Source organism: Dermochelys coriacea, chromosome 15, assembly GCF_009764565.3.
Source record: "Dermochelys coriacea isolate rDerCor1 chromosome 15, rDerCor1.pri.v4, whole genome shotgun sequence".
NCBI lineage: Eukaryota > Metazoa > Chordata > Testudines > Dermochelyidae > Dermochelys > Dermochelys coriacea.
Genome location: NC_050082.1, coordinates 16,888,673 through 16,915,234, shown reverse-complemented (window position 1 = coordinate 16,915,234; position 26,562 = coordinate 16,888,673). Strand labels below are relative to the sequence as shown.

Below are 26,562 nucleotides of genomic sequence, written 5' to 3'. Positions count from 1 at the left end.
TGCTACTGATTCTATATCATGGAGGATTTTCAAGATGCCCATCTATCCTGTATGGGAGTTGCTTTTAAACAATTATGGGTATGAGTTTAGTGGGTGTGTGTGAGAGATCATGAGCCAACAATAGTGGTGTAGTTTTTTTAAAACAGACATGCATGCTTCAGTTCATCTCCAGTACACTTCCCTTCTTAGGGCTTGCAGTGTGTTCCAAAATGTGGTGATTGCTATACTCAAAGGGTACACGAAGAGACCACTTAAATTTTTATTTTAAAAAGTTGATAGACAAAATTATTCCAATTTCTTCCCGTGATTGCTGAAGACAATCCTCCCCTCTTGTCCAAATACAAAGTTTTACGTTCGGTAGTAGCCTGTTTCACTAATCTGTCTGTAGCAGTTGGATCAAACAGCTTGGAAAGAGTTCAGGGTTTCACTCGCCCCTGTTGCTAGGCACTATTTCTCATGATTAAAACTTCATATTACTTGACAAGGGAAAGGTGAGAACCTAGCATTTTCTTCAAGAAAAGTTGTAATTTGTCTAGTTATTAACATGATCCTTGTTTTCACTTGACTAGAAGTAACTTCCTACCCACTTATTTGCTCTTCCATCTCTGTATTAATATAGCACCAGAATTTTTGCCCAAATTTACTACTCATGGTTGGAGTGTCAAGTAGGGAGTTAGGCCAGGGAGGCAGACTTGCTTGGTGGTTCTTAAAGCTTACCTGCATAAGACAAAGCACTTGCACAGCCTTCTACTGTCTAGTACTACCACCAGCCCCATCAGGACAAGTTAGTGTTCTAAAACTGGCTTAAGACAGACTTTCCCCCTAACATTTACTTTCCTTCTGGAGCACGAGGGGTAGGAAATTTCTGGCTTCTAGCTGCAAAAAGACTTCTGTCAGGAGTATTTTTCAGAATAGGGGAATGAATATCCAAAGCAGGGAGCATTAAAGTCACACTCCAACCTAACACCACAGCTCTGTACTTCTCATTTCAGTATGCCCTGTGTCTCCTAAACACCTCCATGTACATAACTTCAACAGGGGAAAGCACTAATAGTCATACCCCTCTATAGTATAGGAATCAGTCCAACAAGAGTAATTTTCACTTTACAGGCAAGTGGTGCTCTCAGATGGTTGAGCACAGTCTTTTCCCACTCCACATCTCAGAGCAGGGAGGTGTCGCTCTTCATTTTATGAAGTGATACAAGTCAAGTCCATAGAACTCTGAAGAAATGTAAAGTCTTCTTTTTGGGAGTGAAAAGCAGACTGAGGGGATTAAAGTAAAATTTTAAAACACCATCATACCCTGATATTACAAATAGAAATTTAGTGGTACAATAGTTGGATGTACTAGTGCAGAGAGACTAGAAGCAGCTCCCACATGGCCATCACCTGCACACACTCAGGTGCGTGTGATTTTATCAGGAGGCATGAATCCTGTGTCTCCAAGTGTTCTAAGTGCCACTCTTCCACTAGGACGGATCACCAATTGGGTTATACTGCCATTATTAAGTGACATCCGAAGCCAGCCTTCTGGGGGGAACTGTAATGCTCTATTAAAAAAGAAAGCAATCAGTGTATGGTTTACTCCACAAGCATATATGAAGATTAGCAAGCATCTGACAGAACTATTGTCTATCATTTCTTCTATCTAGAACAGAACCACCCCATGAAGCTGTCAGCCTTCAGCATTTACAGTAGTGCTAAAAAGTATTTTTAATTTATAAGGGAGGTCTCACTCAGAGCTTGCTGGGGGAAAGGGGTCAACAATACAGAAAAGTTTGAGAACCACTGCTGTACACCAAGCAGCTCACATGCAGAATCTCTGCCTATTGCTATCTTTGTGCGGTCACAGCTATAAATTCAAAGTGAACATGAAAGCATATATGGCTTTGTTAATCAAGCAGGCTTTTATAAAAGAGTGCAACAGATCAAATGGACATGGAAAGCTTAAAAAACCTGTTGCCAGGAGTGCTTTGAGTAACCTAATAAAACAAGATGATAGCTGCCCTAGATTCAAGACCAAGGAGCCAGTGTAGAAGTTTTCATCTTTGGTATTGTGGTTACAATCCTCAAAAAGAAAGGTTCTCAGAGGAAAGGCAGCTAACAAGCAGCTGATGCTCAGGAAGGAAACGACAAACTGTATCATGCACTTGATGTAGAGGCTCTTGTTTAGCAGTCCTTTCCCAGTTCTAATAGGATAGTTTACTCCCAAAATTACTAACTGGACTTGGCACACTAAATTATAGCATGCCACCTGGAAGCAGTATTAGAATACTATGCCAGAGTAAGACTAGAGATTTGACTGCTGCAGCTCAAACCATCAGTGGCCACAAACATCAAGACCAATTAAAAAGTATTATTTTATACTGTGGTTTCCCCAAAGAGTGCAAAAATGTTTTGCTGCGGAAGTCAAACTAATCTTCAACTAGACGTAGAGAGGTGGGGAAAGCAGGAAGGGAATGGAGTGAAGGGGAGCCACAGCATAATTTAAGCAGAGGCCTCAGTTGCAGAGAATTGGTGGTTAGGGAAGGTTAAGACATGGAGGTTTGCAGTGAGAGGACATGAGGTTAGGGAGATGGGGCGAGCAAGTCCACTGAGAGCTTTAAGAAACCAGGCAGGAGAGTGAACTGGATTCATAGGTGCATAGAAAGTCAGTGAAGATGACAGGATATAATCCCCTTTCTGCAGAAAAGTAGTCTGGCTCTAACCTCAGCTTTCTTCAACAAGGGGAAATAGCATTGTTTACCGTGCCTATAAGTAACAGTACTAGAGTTTTTAAAGCGCCAAAGAGGGCACACTAATGTAGCTCACAGTAGAGAAACATGGTTTTAACAGAGTATCTGCTTACTAGAATAGAATAGAATAGAATAGAATGAATGCTTTGTTGCTAGTGAATGGCAACTGTCCTGCTCACAAGGCAAATAATTTGTTAGGCCAGAGCCTGTAGAGAAAAATGGTAGCTGGGTACAGAGTGCTGGGTAAAGACGTAACACTATCTCTCCCCAGTCCCTGAGCCACCTTGATGCCCTAGCAGAAAGGTTTCCCCCCATTGACATTAAATGCTTTTGGGAAATAAATTTATGTAGCTGCAGGAATCCTGAACTGCTGACACAAAGGTGCTAGTTCTGTTTTAAAGGCAATATGAACCACTGGGTATGCATGTAATCAAGATTGAGTCCAACTGAAAGCCACCTCAAAATATCTGCATACCACCAAGTCCTACATAAAGTTAAACTTTCTATTACTCTACAAACGTTTTGTATTTGTCCAAGTTTCACTTGAGAGCAGTCCACACTTGAGTTGTGCCAAAAACTAAAATAGCTTAGGACAGTGTTAATGATCTGATGTTAATATAAAACCTAGAAAATCAGTCCCAATTCTCAGTAATCTGTACTAGTCTCTCATTTTTACGTCAGAATTAATTCAGTGTGGATGTTCAAAATTATTTTAAAATCCCTTTTTCATATCTGTAGATTAATCTTTGATCATATATTGTAAGCACAGCTACTCAGAGAGCCAGGCACTCATCCCCTCCAGTCACTTCAAACCTGTTAACTGATTTCCTAGCTGTAATGGACTAGAGACAGTGCAATGCACTAACCGAATTTAAAAAGGTTAAAGGTTTGACATTTAAACATGCAGGTCCCTCATAAATTACCTGCAAACTATGTAGCGGATCACATTGGCATGACAAACAAAAATCTCATAGCTGTCCTCTTCCTGTTTTGCATCAGCCCTATGAATATAGTTTCGGAAAGCAGCCTCAATACGAGCCCCATCTTCATAATACTGCTGATGACAAGAGAGTTTGTAAGTAGACATTGAAACAGATCAAACCAACCCCTGAAGCTACAGGCACCTTCAAAAGGGGTGCTGCTTTTGGCTATGGCTACACTACAGCTCAAGTTGACATAAATTATGTCGCTCCTGGGTGCGAATTAGCCACCCTCCTGACCGACATAATTTATGGCAACATAAGCACTGGTGTGGACAGCGCTATGTCAGCAGTAGAGTTCTCCCACCAACATAACTACTGTCACTCACAGGAGCTAGAGTAATTAAGCCAACAGGAAAGCGCTTTTTCCCCATCAGCTTAGAGCAGCTACAATAGAGACCTTTCCGGTGCCGCTGTAAGCTCTCTAGTGTAGCCATAGCCTTAGACGGTTTAGGGAAAAAATAGCTCAGCCTCAAACCTGACCAAGCGGCGAACAGAACACTGCCAGATTACTATGGGGAATTTAAAGTTATAACCAAATATTTTAAAATATAGGACGGGTAAAAGGTATAGAGTGATCCAAGGCCTAGGATATACAGCCTGCAAACAAATAGTACAATGTACAGTTAATTAAAGACTGGACCATGCAGATTATTTATATATAAAAAATTATAAACTTACCACAGCTTCTGGTTTCCAGTGAGATACTGGAGGGACTGGTTCTATAGGAGCTCCCTCTCTTAGCAGGTCAGTACTAATTTTTTTGACCCCTGGAAATGAAGTACACATTCAGAAAGTGAGTAAAAGCCATTTTATAGGCCAGTTCACAAACAGACCAACCACATAATTTCAGTCAGTAAGAAAGTCCTTTTACATTTACTGCAAGCTGCGCATTTATTCATAGTCTTTATTCAAAGAAACTTCAAGTTACAGCCAAAAAATTAAGTCCAAACATTAAAGTCTTCATGACTTCCCATCAGGGATTGCAAGTAAGGCTCTCCAAACTTAACATGCTCAGTTACCTATGGAGCCAAGTTCATCCCTGAAGCCAATGAATTTGATCCAGGAACACCTCCATGTAGCCTTGAACACTAATGCATTTTGAAGACCTGCATTTATTATGTTGTGAATCTGAAACCTCGTATATATGGCGGTGTAGTCTGCTAGAAAATTATTATTTTAGTATAATCTTTGATCATTTGTCTACCAACTGAGACATGAATTCTTGCAGACAATTAAGGTTCAGATCAACAAAGATTTGCCTACATGTGGAAAACCACCCATCTTAATGCATACAGTTAAAAAGTTTACCTCCCTGTAATATAACCTCCCTTAGGCTGAAGGGAAGTCTTTGTTCTGCTTAGAGCATGCTTTTCATTTTATTAGATCTACATCCATGGACTGCTAATAAGATTAGTTCAAAGTCCATTCCTCTTCCCTTCTCTCTCTTTTGAATGAGCCATGCCTATTAGTCAGTGTTCCAAGATGGACTTGCTTGTAAAACCAATAAGGTATGTCAGGTTGTCTGTGATCACCGTGGGGTTTTTTTATTCACACATTTCAGTGTGAGGCATTAGAATTAATCTGAGCTCTCTTGCCATCAACCTAACCCAAGTATCCTTACCACCATCTACAGGCAGGAGTGAAACCACACTTCAGAACAGCTGCTATCTTTATCCATCACCCTTTCAGTATGCCATCTCCTCCTTTAATTTAAAGTGACAAGCACTGCACACAGCAGCATCCAATACACACTTTCCATACAAGAGTGGCTAACCCAGTCACAACACTGTCCTGTATTCATTCCAACAGCTCTTGTAGAAATGATCATTAGCATTCTCTCCCTTTCAGCAGAGTTGCGCTTCTAGGCGCAGGTCTGTGGCAGTCAGTAAGCATTCTTGGTTACAAGCTAACTATTCCAGCCTCTCCTCTTAAACATGCTGAAAGTACAAACAGCAAACTGCCAACGTCTCCTACACAGTAATACATTCAGGTATCGACTACTCAGAGGGGTCAGCTCAGTCTTTAAATTGCAGCTTCATTTCTACTTCATCTTTATGACTTTATTTCATTTGTAAATTAAAAAGTTAATTTACAAAATGTACAGCAGTCTAGGATATGGCTACACTTCAACTGAACACTACATGTCAAAAGGTGCAAAAAAAGCTATCATAAGACAGCATTATGCTACCAAACCCCACTTACCTGGAAGATGCTTGCTGATGATGTCGGTTGTTTCCATTGCTCTGGTCATAGAGGAGTGAATAATTGTATCAAATTTCAACCCCAAACTTGCCAGCCTGCGCCCAGTCAGCTCTGCCTGCTCACGACCTTAACAGTGAGATTAGCTACATAAGAAATTGCTGATATTTTGCTCGTTATATTTAAGAAATATTAGCTCATCATTCTTCTATGCCAACCCTGATAGTAAGTAATGCATCCTTCCTTCCTTCCAGCAGTCAATGCTTTTAGCAGCATCACCACCAAAAGACCAGGCTTGCTAGCTGCCAAGCTCCAATTCACATTACACAGGCTGGAAGGGATTTCTTTTGGTTAGGCCAGATCCAGTTCTTTTAGTTTCTGATTCTCCACTTCAATGGGAAGCACTCAAGAGAAGACCTCACCCATTAGTCATGGTCCTTGCTTTTTAAATCCCACAAGGTGAACCTCTTCCTCACTGGGCCCATACAAATAGCTGTTACTGTAGCTAGGTCTTCAATCTGCCAGTCACTTTCTACCACCCCTACATTCTAAGAGTGCAGAAGAAGAATTGTGTGCATGTCTGGTAGTCCTGCTTGAAACAAAGGCTGCAGATATGTTAGCTTGGAAGGAAACATGCATTATCCACTAATTGAGCTTCCTCAGATGTTACTTGTAAGATGAAAATAAGTTTTTACCTATTATCCCAGGGTATTTAAAATATTAAATAAGCATAGATGGATAGAAGGGTAGATGGTTGAAGGAGATACATGACCAGACAACTGCAGTGCCAAGAATATAAACCAGGAATCTGCTATTCTAACCACTGTTATTGTCTCATCAGTTGTGTATTTAATATATTCACACCTTTAATCAAATTTGCTCTTGACCATGCAAATTCAAACTCAGAAAGCATCTATATTAACATCTGGCACCATGTTTTCAGCACCTGAAGCAGCATCACACACAGAAAATTCTTGCCCTTTCAGGGAAAAAGGGTATAAAAACACCAAGGATGTTTACCACTCTTTTTTTTAATTATACAGCTACAGAATTTTAGACAGTGCTACTCACAGTTTTTGATATCCAGACATATGCATTAGCCAGGTACAGATTAATTTAGGTATCAGTATACAAATAGAGTATTATTCTCATCTCAACAAATGGGGGTTTATTAATGTAATTCCCAGCAGCCTCATTAGAGATAAGGATGAAGCAAGGAGCATATATAATGATTCTCTAACTATGAGCACTCCAACTGAAAAGACATACTCAAGAAAGCCAGAGGAAAAAAAAAATCTAGTTAACAGCTACATGAAATGCCATTTAGTTATTTTCATCACCAAAGTCAAAAGTGGCCTGCATAATAAAATCCCATATAGAAACCCTTTTCCAAAACTTTATAATCCAGAATAGTCATCTTGGGTCTTGAATTTAACTCAAAATTTAAGCCAAGGAAAATTTTAAAAAAAATCTGCTGTGAAAGTTTAGCTCAAAGTCTCAAAGGGATCCATTATGAAGCTTTGAAGCACGATTACTGCACAGGTGGCAGCATGTTTGGTATATGCCTAAACATGCATTTTATTTATAGGATCATGGGAGGAGGGCAGACAAACTTATTTTGGTCCATGTATGTTCAAAAAATCCAACATCCTAAGTAGGAAGTTGGCAACAGAATCCAGAGCTGAACTGGTTGCTTTAACATATGAGATTAGTGACAGACAAAGAACCTCTTTCTCTATGAAGCTGCACAATCAAGTAGGGTCCTAGTCACACATACCCAGTTGTGTCAGAGTTCTGTCTTTATCAATCCGGCCATCCAAGTTGTACTGAGAATGGCGGATAAGGAATATGTGTCTGGTAGCTTTTGCTTTGCAGTGATCTAGGCGGGAAGCAAGCTCTTCTTCCCCAGTCTCTTCATTTTTCTTTTTCCGGTTGATAAGAGCCAGTGGTTCACGTCTAAAAATATTAAAACAAGTCATTTTTATATGTGGCAGACTGGCAGGGGAAAGTGTTACAAACAGGGACTCCTGCCTCAATTGATTTCAGTATTTGGAGGATCTAAAGATTTTTTTTCCCCAATTATGTTAGCAAAAGTTTTATCAAACATATAAGTCTTCTCTTAAATACCCCAAAAACCCACATACAACACATTCGAGTTTTACACCCTACCTAGCTAAAGCCAAGCTAGCACCACCCACCTACCTGAGACTCATGCTACCTATTAGTCAGAATATAGTATGGATGTAATTTAGTTCTCAGGGGGAAAAAATCCCTATAAACACTAGTAAGGGATTCAGGCATACTTTGACAGACTATTACTCCTGAGGGCATTCTGCACCAAAAAATTAAAAATTCTGCACACAGTATTTTAAAATTATGCAAGTTTTATTTGTCAATAAATAAATGCAGAGGCTCCAGCATGTGTGTGGGGAGCACAGGCCACTGGCTGTACGAAGGTGGGAGATCACCCTGCAGTTCCCCCACCCCCAAGGACATGGATTCAGTAGTAAGGCTGCACCTGACCCTGACACAGGACAAGGCCTGGGCCTGCCCCAGAAACACCTGGGGGCCCTGCCCCTCTGCACCAGGCGCACCAGGTGTGGGGCAGACATGTACAACCAGGCAGGATCCAAGTGAGGAGGAGCTCAGTGTGGAGGGATCCAGGTGTGGGGTGAGAGGATTCTGTGTGGGACAATCTAGGTGTGGGGGACCTGGATGCACAGAAGCTTGTTGGGGGGGGGGGTTCCAGGTGCAGAGGCAAAGGGACTTTGCAGGGGCTTCCAGATGAAGGTAGTTGGGGCTCAAGGGAGGGGTCTGGGTGCTGGGGAAGTGGGGCTAGGCAGGGTCGGGGTCTGGCTGCAGCTAGTTGGTGGTCAGTGGCATGGGGGCCTGGATGTGGGGGCTCACAGTGCAGGGGGTGGGGCATCAGGGTGGGGGGTTGAATGCAGGGAGCTTAGTGGGGAGTGGTCTGGAGGCAGGGGTGAGGGTCTGGAGGCAGGGGTTGAGACTCAGTGCATTGGGGTTTAGGTATGGAGGGCTAGGGGAGTTCTGGATGTACCAGGTGAGGCTTGGCAGGGGTGTCTGGGTATAGGAGGTCCAGATGCACAGGGGTTGGGAGGCTGGGGGAGCAACTCCCTGTATAGTGACCCCTCCCCCACAGCTGAGGAGTGATGGAGGCAGGAAGCAGTGGAGGATGCTGAGCTTCCTGCAGCTGGGGGAGGTTTCTGGGGGTGGGTATGATACAGCCCCAGCCACTTCTTGCAAGAGAAGAGGAAGTCCTGTCCTTTCCTGCCTCCAGCCTGGCTGAGACTAGCAGCTGATCCTGCCTCAGGGTAGGAGCCACTGGCTGGGGTGTCCCCAACCCGACAGTGATTTACCTCTCCACCCTGGTGCCTGAAATGATGCACCTGCACAGCTAGGGAGTGGTGTGTGACTGCTCTTTCAGTTTCCCTTTGCTTCCCTGTCATAAAGTCATTTTTCTGTGGGGAAGCAAAGAAATCTGTGGGGGATATGAATTCTGCACAGTGGTGCAGAATTCCTCCAGGAGTACTTTATGGCCTATATTAAAGTACATCCAAGTTACATTCTGTTAGTTTGGAGGAGAGGAGCACAAGTGAGAGCATCTTTGAAATATCTGATTATTAATTTTACTCTTGCCTATTGAGTAGTTACCCTTGGGTTTCCACTGGAGTGTGAATGTCAAGTTAGATGGTATTTTATGCATAGAGAAAAAGAAATCTGAATGGAATATTCAGCAAAATCTTAATTTTACCTGTCCAATCTTGCAACACCCTATTCCCTACTTGCTTTTGAAATTCATTAGTTAGAGTGGGAGATCTGATTCAAACTGTTGTATTGTCCAACTATCTAGTGAACTAAAATTATGAACAGTAGGTATGGCGGAGCAACACATTCAGAAACAGGACTCACAGATTGAATCAATTAACTAGGAAAACTCAGACAATGCTAGTTCCAGACAGCATAACATCAATTTTTGCCTTATATTTGATTAACACAGATCTACATTTCTAGAAGGAAAAAAACCCCTTCTTTTTCATTTAGCTTCTAGCCAGTGAAGCAGGATTATCAAGAATATGCTGGTACATAGCAACCTGTATGACAAAAACAAAATCATAACCTGTGTTTGTACAGACAGACATTTAATTCTTTGTTCTTGTTTGCTAGAAGCACTGTTTAAGGGACACGTGTCAACAATCTGATTCTCTACACCAGCTAAAAATATTTCTTGGCATCCTACTGTATTTTTACCTTTTCTTTGATACACTACTGTACTAAATTAAGACATGATTAGACATATGGCTCAATTAGTGTTCAGAGTACTATTCAGATATACAGGAAATTCACAGTTGAGCGTACACTAACCCACTTCTTGGTAGTGCAAGCATTGGATGTCACTGCAGTACTTACATATGGAAGAACCACCACTGACTGAATCCCCCTGCATAAACCAGTTACAAAGGTGCAGGTAAGCCTGCAGTGGGACTGGGATCTTGAAGGACCTACTGCCATAATAGCGAGAGCAGGTAAAATATACTTTGATGCATGCAGGACTGGATGGTCAAAAAAACCCAAACCAAACAGAGTGCAGTAATTTGCAGAAAAACAATTTAAAAAAAATAAAGGTTTTAGAACAAAATTTGAGGGATAGAAAGATTTGAGTTCTATTGTAACAGGAATTAAAGTATTTTTTACATGATTTAAGCAAGTTTTTTAAATTCTTTTAGTGGTAAAAATTGTGTCTGAATTCTATTTATATATAGTCTATATTAACTGACCTTTTTGGGGAGCGGGGGGGATTAGTAGCATGGCGAAATCTCTCTCTCATGGGATTTGCAGATGGGAGCGAGATAAAAATGCAAGAAACAATGTGGGAGCAAAACTGGGTATTGTGGGATGGGACAGGAGAGGGATTAAAAAAAAGATAGTCCCACATGGAGTTCTAGGGGCAGGCAAAGAATAGTTCTCATGAACCCTTGTATACAGCATTATAGGAAAATCTTTAGAGAACAGATATAGTCTCAACCCTGAATTTTCTTACTCTCCTAGTTTTAGGTCCTCTGTATCTTGACTGCATTCTGGAAAGAATATTTACAGAAATATGCTAACATGGTTTCACATTTCAGCGTTGGCAGAATCATTAAGCTACTGCTTGAAAGTCCAATATTCCCGTGGATCTGTAAAGAGGTAAAAGTGGCAAATAAACTTGGGCATTTGTATCACCTGTATGCTATAACTGCATTAGCATTGTGTGTTCTAAGTTATGCACTATAATAGTATCTGTTTAGCCAATCTATGTTCATTAGTTTGATATTATTCACATCATGAGCAGCATGTCTACCTGTTATAGATATCAGCTACCCAGGAAAGCCATTCCTGCATAAGTACTAAAAGAGTTATCACCTCTGAATCTTGTTAATTTATAGGAGGGAGGGGCTGTTTGTGCAAATTTAACACTCATTGAAGATGACAGAAAGATGTGCCGAGATCTAGACAGACAGCTTCCCTCAAAACCTTACCAAAGTGCTGCAGTCTTGAACCTGGAAACCACCTTTAAGGGTGAAAGGGAAGTTCAGCCATCATGGTCCATTCAGTCCTTTGCTTCTCTGTAGAGACTGTCAACAAATCTATTGTCCAAACAGCCTCAACACTGCAGTGGTGGCTTTTACTGATGTGAACTAGACCAAAACAAAATTCAGATATAGGAAGGCAGGAGGAATAGGCTGAAAGATACTCCATTTTAGAATTACTTCACAGAATCATAGAATATCAGCGTTGGAAGGGACCTCAGGAGGTATCTAGTCCAACCCCCTGCTCAAAGTAGGACCAATCCCCAACTATATCATCCCAGCCAGGGCTTTGTCAAGCCTGACCTTAAAAACCTCAAAGGAAGGAGATTCCACCACCTCCCAAGGTAACCCATTCCAGTGCTTTAACATGCTGCTAGTGAAAAAGTTTTTCCTAATATCCAACCTAAACCTCCCCCAGTGCAACTTGAGACCATTTCTCCTTGTTCTGTCATCTGCTACCACCGAGAACAGTCTAGATCCATCCTCTTTGGAACCCCCTTTCAGGTATTTGAAAGCAGCTATCAAATCCCCCCTCATTCTTCTCTTCTGCAGACTAAACAATCCCAGTTCCCTCAGCCTCTCTTCATAAGTCACGTGTTCCAGTTCCCTAATCATTTTTGTTGCCCTCCGCTGGACGCTTTCCAATTTTTTCACATCCTTCCTGTGGTGTGGGGCCCAAAACTGGACACAGTACTCCAGAAGAGGCCTCACCAATGTCAAATAGAGGGGAACGATCACATCCCTCGATCTGCTGGCAATGCCCCTACTTATACAGCCCAAAATACCACTGGCCTTCTTGGCAACAACGGCACACTGTTGACTCATATCCAGCTTCTTGTTCACTGTAACCCATAGGTCCTTTTCTGCAAAGCTGCCACCTAGCCATTCAGTCCCTAGTCTGTAGCGGTGCATGGGATTCTTCCGTCCTAAGTGCAGGACTCTGCACTTGTCCTTGTTGAACCTCATCAGATTTCTTTTGGCCTAATCCTCTAATTTGTCTAGGTCCCTCTGTATCCTATCCCTACCATCCAGTGTATCTACCTCTCCCCCCAGTTTAGTGTCATCTGCAAACTTGCCGAGGGTGCAATCCACGCCATCCTCCAGATCATTAATGAAGATATTGAATAAAACCGGCCTCAGGACTGGCCCTTGGGGCACTCCGCTTGATACCGCCTGCCAACTAGACATGAAGCCATTGATCTCTACCCGTTGAGCCTGACGATCTAGCTAGCTTTCTATCCACCTTATAGTCCATTCATCCAGCCCATACTACTTTAACTTGCTGGCAAGAATACTGTGGGAGACCATGTCAAAAGCTTTGCTAAAGTCAAGGAATAACATGTCCATTGCTTTCCCCTCATCCACAGAGCCAGTTATCTCATCATAGAAGGCAATTAGATTAGTCAGGCATGACTTGCCCTTGGTGAATCCATGCCGACTGTTCCTGATCACTTTCCTCTCCTCTAAGTGCTTCAGCTATCTTCAATTTGCTTGTTTCCAGCAGAAAACAATATGAACTTAGAAGACAGCTTTGTGCTTTCAATTTACTAGGTCATCCCCAGGCCCTTCCAACAGCACTTATTTTTACCTTAGTTTTAGTGCATCTATTTATCCTCTATTTAGATCCCACTCCCCTACCACATGGCTACTTTAAGCCTCCTCTTTCATTCTCTCACACTGCACAAAGTAACTCTCTTGCAGCTCACACGGATTAGCCGCATTGCTATCCTGCTGCCAATATCAACATTGCACTCTACCACCATAAACCCTGCCCAAATCCTCCACAAATTAGCCCTCATAGTTCTGTTTCTCCACCAGACACACAGTAATCATCTCCATCTCATACAAATCATTTTACTACTACTCCCTGTCTCGACACACACAAAGTAATCCTCCTCCTCCTGATCCCACAGCACAATCAATTTCTTCAGTGCATTGCATATTTTGCTTCTTCAGTTAACACACATCTGTGTATTTGTTTTATGCATTTTTATAAGGAATAGTACTTGGACTCTGGCTGAATAAAATTAGTCTGGTCACAGAAAGTTGCGGCTTAACTAAACTGCATGTGATTTTTGCAGTCAACAGCCCCCATGAGTAGCTTTAATAACATTCAATCAATATTTTGATTCGATAAACACACTACTCTGTTAAATAAAGAATGAGCCTCATATGTTTTAAAAAGTTGACAGATTTTTGAAGTTGTTTCCTTTTCTTCAACGGTAAGACATTAGAAACATGCCCCATGAGGAAGATTCATGTCTATAATATATTTTACAGGACTACTTTTGTTCTACTAGTGAACTGTCTTATAAAAGATGCATGGCTAAGACAAGTCTGCAAGGATGGTTGTCAAAATTCAGATTTAGAAAGCTGATCCTATTGAGGAAGAAATCAGTGTGGTGAAAAATATACAAATGAAAAACCCAGGGCAATTCTGATATATTACTATAAAGCAATTTATGCCTCAGGGAGCAACAGAAATATCAGTAATTTTAAGAACAAATCCTAACTAGATAGTCTAGCTCAACATTACTTCCGCACTAAACCAATCTTTAGGTTTTGATGCATAGGAAACTTTTAAAACTACTCCTAGAAGTTTGCAGCTTGAGTGGGTTCCTTTATGAACTTACTTTTTTTTTTTTTCTTTCAGAGCCCTAAAGACCAACAAATTTAAATCTGCAACAGAGTTCTCTAGCAGGTGTAAGTAACAGTGCTCAGACTTTCAATTCCAGCCTGATTAAGTGACACATGCTCCTGTTTCAAAGACAGTTGTCCTTTCACCCCTTCACCTCCCCAGGTCTAGAGATCGAGACCAATTATCTATTCTGACTGCTCTTGCATGTTGCATCTTTAAAGGGGAGAATTCCTGATGATTTACTTATTAATAAGTTATTCTTAAGAGACTCAAAGAAAAATTTCCAGTACTCACTAAGACAACTTCAAGTCACATACTGCCTTTAAGAAGTTGAATCAAAGCTACTGGAAACAACTTGAAGCATGACAATTCTGAAACAAGATTTTTCCTTATTTTCTATTAAATATAAGCTCTCTCAGGTAACATAACAAAAGTAACATTCTATATGGAGTAGAGATAAGGCCAGTCTTATTTTAATTGGACACTTTAGCTCTTAGAGAACCAGATTTAAACCAAAGTAATAGTCCATGCTTTGTGTGATAGTGTGTTTTCAACTTTAATGTAAAAGCTTATTGGAGTTAATCTGCATTGGTTCTTACATAGTTTGCAATTTCTACCTTCAAAAACTAAACTCCAAAAAAGTGGCAATTATGTTTCTCTATTTCCCACAGTAGACCTCCTAATTCATGCATGTGATAATGAGCAATCAAATTTGCAAAAGTAAACTTTTCCAAGAAGCACTGACCAATTGTGTGCTATGTGCGTATATATTTAGCAACCTTAACTATAGGTTACGGCCAGCTCTATCTGTAATTAATTTCATGAATACACTTTTTGGATACCCATAGTAAAAGGTTGCACTACCAGTTAGAATCACAGAGATTGACATCTAGTCTGACCTGTATATACACAGGCCACCACCACCCACCACTAAAGTCAACAATTGAAGCTAGACCAAAGTACTCCAGCAAACAGGAAACTAGACTATTATGTGCCACAAGCATAGACAGGCAGGACCAAGGTGCACCAGTGCTTAAAGCCCACTCAATGGTAGGGAAATGATTGAGATACTTCCAGGTAATCCTGGCAAGTAACCTGCACCCACACACTGCAGAGGAAGCCAAAAAAAAACCCCCCAACAACTAAGGTCACTGCCAATCTGACCTGGGGGAAATTCCTTTCTGACCTCACATAGTTAAACTCTGAGCACATGAGAAAAAAAACAGTCAGCCAAGCACCTGAGAGAGAATGCTCATTGACACCTGAGAGCTCTGGCCTTCTCCATCCAGTGTCCCATCTCTGGCCGTGGCTATCCCTGATCCTTCAGAGGAAGGATATTAAAGAAACAGAATAGACTGGAGATGGAAAAAAAATCCCTTCATGATCCCTGCCCGTGGCCATTTGAACCCTTGAAGCATGAGCTTTTAGGAACATAAAACAAACCACAAATGAGAAGCAGGGTTGCTGAGCCCAGCCTCCTACCATCACAAGCTAATGAAAACGTCCTATCACATGGCTATGTTAGAGAACTTTGAGTAGTATATCAAACAATGAAAAGGTAGTCTATGGAGCAGCTCAAGTGAATTTGTGACATGCAACTTGGCTAGTCACCCATCACACCACTAAATGGTGTCTGTCCTGCTAGATGTATCATCTACACTGCAAAAATAATCTAGATCTCTCATATATTGAAAATTACATGTTTTTGTGGCAATCTACAAGTCATTCCCCCACTCTAGCAATAGAGAGATCAACTGAAAACCCAACTATTTTCGTATCACTTAGAGGACTCAAGTGAGATCAGAAACCTGCTTGTGCTAAGTACAGTACATAAAAATTGTGAGCTCTTTGAAGCAGGAAGTGACTCATCTTTTTAGTTATTAAAAGTGGCAAAAGGGTGGGAGTAAAGAAGTGTTACACGCACTTTACAGATGGGCAACTAAAACAGACAGTAAGTCACTTGCTCAAGGTCACCCAGGATGTCTGTGATAGATCTAGGAACTAAACCTGAATCTCCTAAACTCAGCATCTTAACTTACAGAGAGGAAAGATAGACTTGTGGTTATTACAACCTCTGCAAGGGCTTGTCCATTTAGAAATAGATTTTAAGTCCCACAATCTTCTAGTTGTTGTCTAAAATGGCTTGCTTTTGGAGCATAGCTTATCATTGTACTCTAATTTTGGTTACTATTCACATGGGCTAGATTCAAGTTAGCAATCCAAGTAACCATCTGTAGCTGCTCTGTGGTCTGTGTCAAGTGATTTGGTATGGTGTCAACTAAGGTCATCATAGTAAACAAATGGCCTCATCACAAAAAGTTCACAACTGGCTCTTGTGATGCAGGTCTGAATACAGCAGCCAAGAACAGATTGGGAATAAATTGATCTACCCTCCCCACTGCAAGTAGGCCTCCATGTCAGGGAGATGGCATACTAATGGGCATATTAAGTTTGATTTCAGTCTGTTACAGTTTTACATAGTTAAGTACATTGCTAGTGAAAGGAGCAAGGTTGACTGAAGTACTAGAAATAAACTTCAGTTGCACACAGAAGTAAATATGGGTAATTAATCATGTGGATTCATCAGCACATGAATTCTACAACTAGTCAGATATGCTATTTGGCTACATACCTACACACACATCCCCTAAGGAGAACTAAAACTATTTAAAAATGCATCATTGCTTTGAAATTTTTAAATTACATCTATCTAGCACAATCTTTAGGCACATTAGATTGTATAATGCCTCATGTTTTGATTCAAACACATTATACAATCAAAACAGCCTGCTAGGATTTTAGTTTGGATTTCGTCTTATTAAACTGGAGTCTGGCATACAAATCTCTCTGGGGAGATAATTCCACCAGACAGGAGCTCAATAAGCTAAAGCTTAATACTTATATTTGCCCATTTTAACTGCAAAGTATTTATTATAATGAACAATACAGATGATTAGTCATTAGCTGAATATAGTCAGTACCCTAGAGAGGGTAAGCAAATTAAATTGATTAGAATTAAAGAAAAAAAATCTAAATCTGATTTGCAGTTACAGAGATTAACCAAACAGTATGTTTGATATCTGCATAGTCAGAAGTTTGCTATCCACAAAAGTACTCTGATAGATTCAGTCCTATACAAACTAAGCCTTTTTTTGACACAAGATATTAAGATAATTTTTTACACAAAATGGTTACCTTAATAAAAACTGAATAATCCAAACAGGCTAATTTCTGCAATTTCTGATACTGCATACACTTGGATTTCACAGTCTCCCTATTCCAAAGAATTAGCAGGATACATTTACTGAGCCAAAGAGGAGAAATGACTAGTGTATGTCAATAGCATAGAGAGGACTATGAATTCCATAAATTAAAAACGAAGAAGGTATTCCTACAGAATATTTAGGCCCTATAAAGACACAAATTACTTAACATTATTAACCTCAGTATTTTAGCTTTATTTAAGTTTCGGATAATTCTACCCTCCTACAGTTCCTCTTGAAATTTCAATTACCTGAATTCACTTCCTGTTGCATACTTCAATGCTGCTAAGAGCTATTAGAAAAGGAGTACTTGTGGCACCTTAGAGACTAACAAATTTATTTGAGCGTAAGCTTTCGTGAGCTACAGCTCACTTCATCGGATGCATGCAATGAAGTGAGCTGTAGCTCATGAAAGCTTATGCTCAAATAAATTTGTTAGTCTCTAAGGTGCCACAAGTACTCCTTTTCTTTTTGCGAATACAGACTAACACGGCTGCTACTCTGAAACCTAAGAACTATTAGTTGCCACATTCCACCACAGAGGAAGTTATACCTCATTGGCAGCTGAGCAGACCCCTCTGTATAGTTTGTGGAGTACTTTGAGATCAAAGCGTCTGGGTATTAGTTATTAATTTCTCCTCCCACTCTGTTATGAAGTTGGTTATATATCATGTTCTCTTAAAACACCCCCCAGTAGACCTATATTTACATCCATCCCGCAGGGGCCTGCAATAATTTCACTTTCATTATTGTAATGAACTTATATCAGGGAGGGGAATCATCAAATGCATCCAACGAAGTGAGCTGTAGCTCACGAAAGCTTACGCTCAAATAAATTTGTTAGTCTCCAAGGTGCCACAAGTCCTCCTTTTCTTTTTGCGGACACAGACTAACACGGCTGCTACTCTGAAACCTATCAAACAGAGAGCGTAGACAGCAGTAGTTGAAAGATTTATCGTACATAATTATGCCTTTTGTGTGCTATTTTTCTGCATGTTAGTCGTTTAGGTGTGGTGGTGGTAGTGGAGAGGTAATGTGCTGTTTATTTGCACCCCAATACACCAGGGGTGGCTGCATTTCCAGGGTACTTAGGTCATTTAACAATGAAACAATTTGGAAAGGCAGGCCAGCTCCCCCAGCAGCTTTTATCCAGAATCCCAAAACACTTTACAAACAGGGGGCAAATCCTCCTCTTTTCAGACGGGTAAAGTAAAGGACCGAGAAATTAAGCGACTTGCCCGCAGCAATCAGCGGCTGGACCAGGACTGGAACTCAGGAGAGTCCCGACTCCCTAATCGTCTTCTCTCCTCATTAACAAAACCACAAGCGGCTTCGCCCGCCCACTTCCCGGATCCCAATATGGCACAAGAGCCCATCTGGGGCCAGGTAGCCCCCTGCTGCAGGAAAGGCCTTTCCGCCCGACAGGGAGCGGGAGGGACCCTGGCTTCCCCCATGTGCAGCCCCCACAAGGAAGACGCAAAGCGCCCCTCGTGGGGGGGGCTGAGGGGCCCCTACGCCCGCCGGGAGCCCATGTCGCCCCGGTGACGGGGAAGCCGCGGCGCAGCCTTGTGGCCGCTCGCTGGGTCCCAGCGGGGGGGGGACCCTCTGCCCAGCCCCCGGCCCCACCTGCGGGCAGACGCGGCTCGCTCCTACCTGTCCCAGTTGCTGTCCCAGGAGCCGCCGGCGGCTCGCTCTACCCAGCCCGGCGCTGCGGGGCAGGAGGCGGCGGCGGCGGGGGGCAGGAGCAGCAGCCCGGGGCCGGCAGCTCCCGCCGACCGAGTCTCAGCGTCCCCCCCCGGCGCCGCGGGCCGGCTGCTTGCCCACGCCCACGGCCGAGAAGAGCACGGAGCCGCCGGCCAGCCCGCAGGCGGCCAGCGCCAGCGCCCGGCGGAATGACATGGCCAAGGCAGAGCCGGGGAGCCTGAGCGCGAGCCGAGGAGAGGCGGCACTTCCCGCCCCCCTCTCAGCTCCGCCCTGGACGGGGCGCGGCGCGGGACAAGCTTCCTCCGCGCTGCGCACTCCCCGCTGGCCTGGGAGGAGGGGAGGAGAGAGGGGGGAAGAGGATGAGAGGCAGAAGCAGAAAGAAGAAGAGGGGGGAGGAAAAGGAGGAGAATAAGGGGGGAGAAGGAGGGAGAGAAAGAAAGGGGGAGGGGGAGGGGGAGAAGGGGGCAGAAGAGGGAGGGAGAGAAAGAAAGAAAGAAAGAAAGGGGGAGGGGGAGAAGGGGGCAGAAGAGGGAGGGAGAGAAAGGGGGAGGGGAGAAGGGGGCAGAAGAGGGAGGGAGAGAAAGGAGGAGGGGGAGAAGGGGGCAGAAGAGGGAGGGAGAGAAGGAGGAGGGGGGAGAAGGGGGCAGAAGAGGGAGGGAGAGAAAGGGGGAGGGGGAGAAGGGGGCAGAAGAGGGAGGGAGAGAAAGGGGGAGGGGGAGAAGGGGGCAGAAGAGGGAGGGAGAGAAAGGGGGAGGGGGAGAAGGGGGCAGAAAGGGAGGGGAAGGGAGAGAAAGGGGGAGGGGGAGAAGGGGGCAGAGAGGGAGGGAGAGAAAGAAAGAAAGGGGGGAGAGAAAGGGGGAGGGGGAGAAGGGGGCAGAAGAGGGAGGGAGAGAAAGAAAGAAAGAAAGAGGGGGCAGAAGAGGGAGGGAGAGAAAGAAAGAAAGGGGGAGGGGGAGAAGGGGGCAGAAGAGGGAGGGAGAGAAAGAAAGAAAGGGGGAGGGGGAGAAGGGGGCAGAAGAGGGAGGGAGAGAAAGAAAGAAAGGGGGAGGGGAGAAGAGGGGGGGGGGGGGAGAAAGGGAGGGAGAGAAAGGGGGAGGGGAGAAGGGGCAGAAGAGGGAGGGAGAGAAAGGGGGAGGGGAGAAGGGGGCAGAAGAGGGAGGGAGAGAAAGGGGGAGGGGGAGAAGGGGGCAGAAGAGGGAGGGAGAGAAAGGGGGAGGGGGGAGAAGGGGGCAGAAGAGGGAGGGAGAGAAAGGGGGAGGGGGAGAAGGGGCAGAAGAGGGAGGGAGAGAAAGGGGGAGGGGGGAGAAGGGGGCAGAAGAGGGAGGGAGAGAAAGGGGGAGGGGGGGAGAAGGGGGCAGAAGAGGGAGGGAGAGAAAGAAGAAAGGGGGAGGGGGGAGAAGGGGCAGAAGAGGGAGGGAGAGAAGAAAGAAAGGGGGAGGGGGAGAAGGGGGCAGAAGAGGGAGGGAGAGAAAGAAAGAAAGGGGGAGGGGAGAAGGGGGCAGAAGAGGGAGGGAGAGAAAGGAGGAGGGGGAGAAGGGGGCAGAAGAGGGAGGGAGAGAAAGGGGGAGGGGGAGAAGGGGGCAGAAGAGGGAGGGAGAGAAAGGAGGAGGGGAGAAGGGGGCAGAAGAGGGAGGGAGAGAAAGGGGGAGGGGGAGAAGGGGCAGAAGAGGGAGGGAGAGAAAGGGGGAGGGGGAGAAGGGGGCAGAAGAGGGAGGGAGAGAAAGGGGGAGGGGGAGAAGGGGCAGAAGAGGGAGGGAGAGAAAGGGGGAGGGGGAGAAGGGGGCAGAAGAGGGAGGAGGAGGCCTAGAGGAAGGGGAAAGATTGAAGAGAGTATGGAAAGAGAGATGGGGAGGGTGTGCCCCAGACCATGTTATAATTATGAGTTTGTATTGGAATAGCACCCAAGAGCCCAGTCATAGTTCAGGACCACACTGTGCTGGGCGCTGTACAAACACAGAAGGAGAAGACTGCCTGTGTCCTCTATAGCTCTGTGCGTCCCTTCCCACATGGCTGCTCCAAGTTCAGTCCCTGGCCCCAGCCCTCTCCTGTGCTGACCCCTCCCTGACATGAAGGACAGTTGTGGCTTCTCTCAGACCCTTAAGCAATATGAACTCTATTTACATGCACAGCAGCAGCATATCCCACTCCCAGCATGCTGCACAAGCCAGTAGGAACAGTGACCAGAGTATCATGAAACAATGGCAATTAAGGAAAATAAACCAAATAGATTCTAATGGGTACTTGACTTGCATTGAGTCAGTAGGCTTGCTGACGGGATTAGGCCCTCAATTGTGTTTCATTGTTATTTGTCCCCAGACATTAAAAACATAGGCCTTCATCCTGCACAGGGAGTTCCCTATGCCCATATTGAGCACCACTGAAGCCAATGAGACTCCACCTTGGGGCAGGGGGTTACCCACAGAGATCTTTGCAGAAAAAAAGCCCCAATGTGAGCATCTCTGGGCTAAATTCAGTCCCAGTGTAAAAGCAGGCACCAATCAGTTGATCTCAATAGATTTGAGCTAGCTTACACTGCAGTGGAGTGGATTTGTTGTTTAAGAGCTACAAAGGAAGTGGGTTTAAATAAACCATGTGTTTTAGATACATTTTAGATAAAATTGTAGAGTTGGACATAAATTGTCTTGCACAAATAACTGGCCAGTACCTACCTCCCTTCGTTTCCTGACAAGCTGTTCAGCTATCAAACACACATTTCTCGGTTGCTTAACAGTGCACTCCTTTCCAAAACAAATTGTGCTCCACAATTATCTAACAAATATTAACTGAGCCCTAGTACAAATTCTTTTCCTTGAATCAGGATCCTTGTTTAGTTCTATCAGTATTACAGTGTGCTCAGGCATAGGACAGCCAAACAAGGAAATTAACCACGCACATGTTGATATTGATGCAATCCTTTGACCTATATCACAATACTGGATACCCAGAATTCAGGTATATTCTTTTCCTATCACTGTACCTCAGAACACACATCTTGGGAATGGCAGAAACACCCAAGTAGGACTGTTGCACTGGAAGTTATGCAATACCAATTTAAGGGTGTTTGCATAAGGTTACATCTAAATACTTTGTTAAAGTGCACAGCTGTTTAAACCTAGGTGCATTTTAAACTTTGAAACCATAGAACACGGAGGCTGATAGTGCATTTGATAACCCACACAGAAGATGCCCTAGATATGGGATGTGCATAACTTTAAACCGATGTAAACAGGTCTCTACACTGATTTCTTAGAAGAATTAAATTCTGTGTTGGTTTATTTTCTGCAATGAGAAATTTTAATACCATGTTATATTTTCAAGCAAACTGTTGAGCAGATCAGCTATAAACTATAAAGATCAAATACGAGTTTTGTTAACGTTGTTAACTATATAATGTATTTTTATATGGGGGCCTATTGGTGGTTTCTTGGAGCAGGGAAGCAGAAGACCTTAAGTGTCCTCCATAAGAATGACATTTATAATAGTCACTCCCTTTGATCACTAAACTTCTATCAATACCCCTGCTACAAACCAAACCAAACCAAACAACAACAAAACCTAACCCAACCAGTGTTTTTACCTGCAAAACTGGGAAGTTCCAAAAACTCCATGAAGTCCATTAGAGGCTTCACTATTGCTATTAATTTTACATGGAAAGCACTTGGATACACCGGTGATAGGAGGCAGGATAAAACCCTAACATAGGGGCTAGCTTCCTCATGTACAGGATCTCAGACAGACATACACTCAGGGAGCTAGCTGGTCATGCTATCTTGCTCCTGTGGCTATATTCCATTTTTAGTGCACTAGCTTGAGGAGAGCTAGCTTGAGTATGTCTCCTTACGTTGGGAATCACACCCCCCAGCTGGAAGTGTAGACAGACAGTAAACTCTTTACAACAGCAGACCTCCTAAATAGCAGCTCTCAGTGACTACTTCTCTGGAGCTGCTTTCCTTCTGCCCCGTCCTATCATCTCTAGCCCTCCCCACCACACACACACCTTGCTACTATATCAGGAAGCCAGTGCTGGTTTCATTAAAACTAAAACACAACATAAAAATTAACTGCTATATTTATACATATTATTTCATTCTCTTAAGAGGAGCAAACCAAGTTGAGGTTTAACTTTTCAAAGTCCTTTATGGCTGGTAGTTTCTGTGGGACAAAAACACACAAGTGGCAAGCATTCCAAAAAAGTTCTGAGTCTTAAAATTTGCCATTCAGGCTTTTGCTGTTCTCAGAAAATTGAAGCCATACAATCTCCCGCTATGAAGCATTGAGGACTGCTGTGTAAATGAGAGCAATATAGTCTCCCCATCTACCCCATTCCCATAACCCAGTTACATGACCAGAAGTTACTAAAAACATATCACTACCATATCCAAACAATGGGTTGAGTAATGGTTTAATGTTTGTGTGTGAATTTATTTGCAAACTATAAAACACAAGTCTAGAGATAAGATAAGCAGAACAGAACATTTAGTGCTGAGCTGGCTCCCAAGGCCCATATTTATCCAATGAGATGACCTAGGAACTGGCTTCAGCACTGATTTACACCCAGTGAACTCAGTGGTTTGCAAAAGGCTGAAAGGAATTCTATCAAAATTGAGCCTCAGGTTCCTGTATTATTTTGAAGATAAAAGTGTGTTATTAAGCTGGAGAGACCTTGTACATTTGATTGCGCATTCTGATCATTCCTAGTTTCTCTATTTAAGATGCACTCTGCCCCTCTTAAATTCCTCATGCTAAAGCAATACTATTCATAGTGTTCTACCAACATTTCAGTGGGGAGACCAGTTTCTGATTTCGGTCTCAGTGCACCCCATTGAGTTACTCTGAATTTACATGAGTGTAACTAGAAAAGGAGTACTTGTGGCACCTTAGAGACTAACAAATTTATTTGAGCATAAGCTTTCGTGAGCTACAGCAAAGCTTTTGCTCAAATAAATTTGTTAGTCTCTAAGGTGCCACAAGTATTTCTGTTCTTTTTGCGGATACAGACTAACATGACTGCTACTCTGAGATCAGTGTAACTGAAAGCAGAGTCTGCCACATTCACATTTATCCCAAACAAACTTGGTATCGTCATATTTTTATCACTGTGAGTGATTTATATCAGAAACACTGAATGATTATGCCAAGACTGTAGAAAAGATTACTTCTGCTAAAAAAGTTAAACCTTTTCCACCTAAGTGTTTTTCCCCTGAAAACCACTTTATGATTTTCTGTCCTGCACTTACACTGTGTTAGCTGAGAGGTATGTTTGGGATGCCTTATACTGCTTCCTCCTTGCACATTTTACAGATCAACAGTGGCTCCCAGGGGTGAGACAAGTGTATCAGAGACACATACAAATGTTTGCTACTGACTAGGACTTTTTTTTTGTCTTTCTCTCTCTTTCCTGAATGATAATCTTTCAGAACCATTTTAGTTCTTAGTTTCTTCTTAAACAGCTTTAAAACAAAACTTAGATTTTGTTTCAGTTTATCATGGAACTATGAACCCAAATCATACTGAGGAACTGTGTGTGTATTCCTTCTTATAAGTAACCTTCAAGCAATGAAGGCAAATGTATTTATCCTCAAATCTTCATCCTATGCCCTACAAGTATACCCTTCCCTTTTTTCAGATGTCAGTCCATCCCTATCCCATGTCAAGGTTCCTTCCCCACTCTGAAATCTAGGGTACAGATGTGGGAACCTGCATGAAAACCTCCTAAGCTTACTTTTACCAACTTAGGTTAAAACTTCCCCAAGGTACAAACTATTTTACCCTTTGCCTTGGACTTCCACTGCCACCACCAAACGTCTGGGTTTACTGGGAAAACGTTGTTTGGAAACGTCTTTCCCCCCAAAATCCTCACCAAAACCTTGCACACCCTGCTTGGGGAAGGCTTGATAAAAATCCTCACCAATTTGCGTAGGTGACCACAGACCCAAACCCTTGGATCTTAAGAACAATGAAAAAAGCATTCAATTTCTTACAAGAAGAATTTTAATATAAGAAAAGGTAAAAAGAATCACCTCTGTAAAATCAGGATGGTAAATACCTTACAGGTTAATTAGATTCAAAACATAGAGAATCCCTCTAGGCAAAACCTTAAGTTACAAGAAAGATACAAAAACAAGAATATTCCTTCTATTCAGCACAGTCTAATTTCTCAGCCATGTAAAGAAATCATAATCTAACACATATCTAGCTAGATTACTTACTAAGTTCTAAGACTCCATTCCTGTTCTGTCCCTCCCAGCTTCCCGAAAGTACCCTGAAGCATTCTGCCCTCCCACACACCCTGTCTTCCCTCCATGCTAGTTTCCTCTCTCCCTGAGACAGCTATTTTCACTTCCCAGTTGTCTTCCAGCCTGTGTCCAGCTAGTTCCCTCCCAGCTCCCAGCCATCCTGAGTCCCAGCTGCCACCTCTTCAGTTGATCACTCAGGAAGAAGGGGAGCCTCTGGGCAAGGCACCCATCAGTACTCCACAATCCCAGGAAGACATGATTAGGGCCAGGCCTGCAGTCAGCAGCAGCAGCAGGAGCTGTGGACTAGGCCTTCGGGACAAGGGCAGCGCGCAGAGCCTCCCTACCCACCCCTGCGTATAGGGGCTACAGGGACCTGGCGACTGCTTCTGGGAGCCGTGCAGAGCTAGCCTGCCTTAGCCCCAGGTCTGCGCTGTGCCGCCGACCGCACTTTTAACTGCCCAGTTGGCATTGCCAACCAGAGCTGCCAGGGTCCCTTTTTGACCAGGCATTCCGTTTGAAAACCGGATGCCTGGCAACCCTATCTGGTTGCCATAAGATCCATAGAGGCAACAGCACAAGTTACAGCAGCCCTAGGGGTCAGAGTCAGGATCAGGAAGCATGATCCACTTCTCCTGGTACTTGTGTGGAATCTGTTGGACCACTATAGGGCTGAGTAAGTGTCTGGGTCTTCTACCATTCACTTAAATGGGAGCAGAAGCAGGAGCAGGTCCCTGGGCCGAAGTTTGTAAGTGGAATGTGTGAACCTTCAGAGAAAAATTTAAAAAAAGCAATTATAGTAATAAAAAACACATCTGAAAGGATAAAAATGTGTTTACAAAAGCACTTCCAGCTTCGGCAGGCAGATTTAATCACCATCCATCATCTCCGCGTATAACAATACAGCTGACTATTTAGCACATTAAAAAAAAAAAAAAGAGGAAACAGTGTCTGTGTCATTTGATCCAAATGTGTTCAAACATATACTGTGGGCTTGTTCCTGGCCTTCTTAAAGGAAATATCGATGTCATTCTGGGCTGCTTCAGATCCAGCACAAGCTAAACATTACATTAGTTTTAACTGTTGGGTTATGAAATGGGGCTTGTAGAAAGTCATTAAATTAAAAAAACAAACAAAAAAAAAGCCAAAGAAAACACAGCATTTGTGACTCAGCCTGTCCAAAGAAAGGAATTTTGGAGCTGAGCCTCGCTCTCTCTCT

At 43.3% G+C, this 26,562-nt stretch overlaps 2 protein-coding genes across 2 annotated transcripts in view; one reads left to right on the top strand and one right to left on the bottom strand.

Moving 5' to 3' along the window:
* ANKLE2 (ankyrin repeat and LEM domain containing 2) overlaps positions 1–2,207 on the top strand; it is a 38,364-nt gene extending 36,157 nt beyond the window's left edge. The window contains exon 14 of the transcript XR_006275847.1: positions 2,197–2,207. The gene's annotated coding sequence lies outside the window, so the exon portion shown is untranslated. The remainder of the gene's footprint in view (positions 1–2,196) is intronic.
* PGAM5 (PGAM family member 5, mitochondrial serine/threonine protein phosphatase) overlaps positions 146–26,562 on the bottom strand; it is a 35,402-nt gene continuing 8,985 nt past the window's right edge. Inside the window, exons 2-8 of the mRNA XM_043498373.1 lie at positions 19,060–19,436; positions 11,397–11,486; positions 7,695–7,873; positions 5,921–6,046; positions 4,397–4,485; positions 3,659–3,792; positions 146–1,550 (exon numbers count right to left, since the gene is read on the bottom strand). Coding sequence (XP_043354308.1) covers positions 1,400–1,550; positions 3,659–3,792; positions 4,397–4,485; positions 5,921–6,046; positions 7,695–7,873; positions 11,397–11,486; positions 19,060–19,436 — 1,146 coding nt within the window. The 3' untranslated portion in view covers positions 146–1,399. The remainder of the gene's footprint in view (positions 1,551–3,658; positions 3,793–4,396; positions 4,486–5,920; positions 6,047–7,694; positions 7,874–11,396; positions 11,487–19,059; positions 19,437–26,562) is intronic.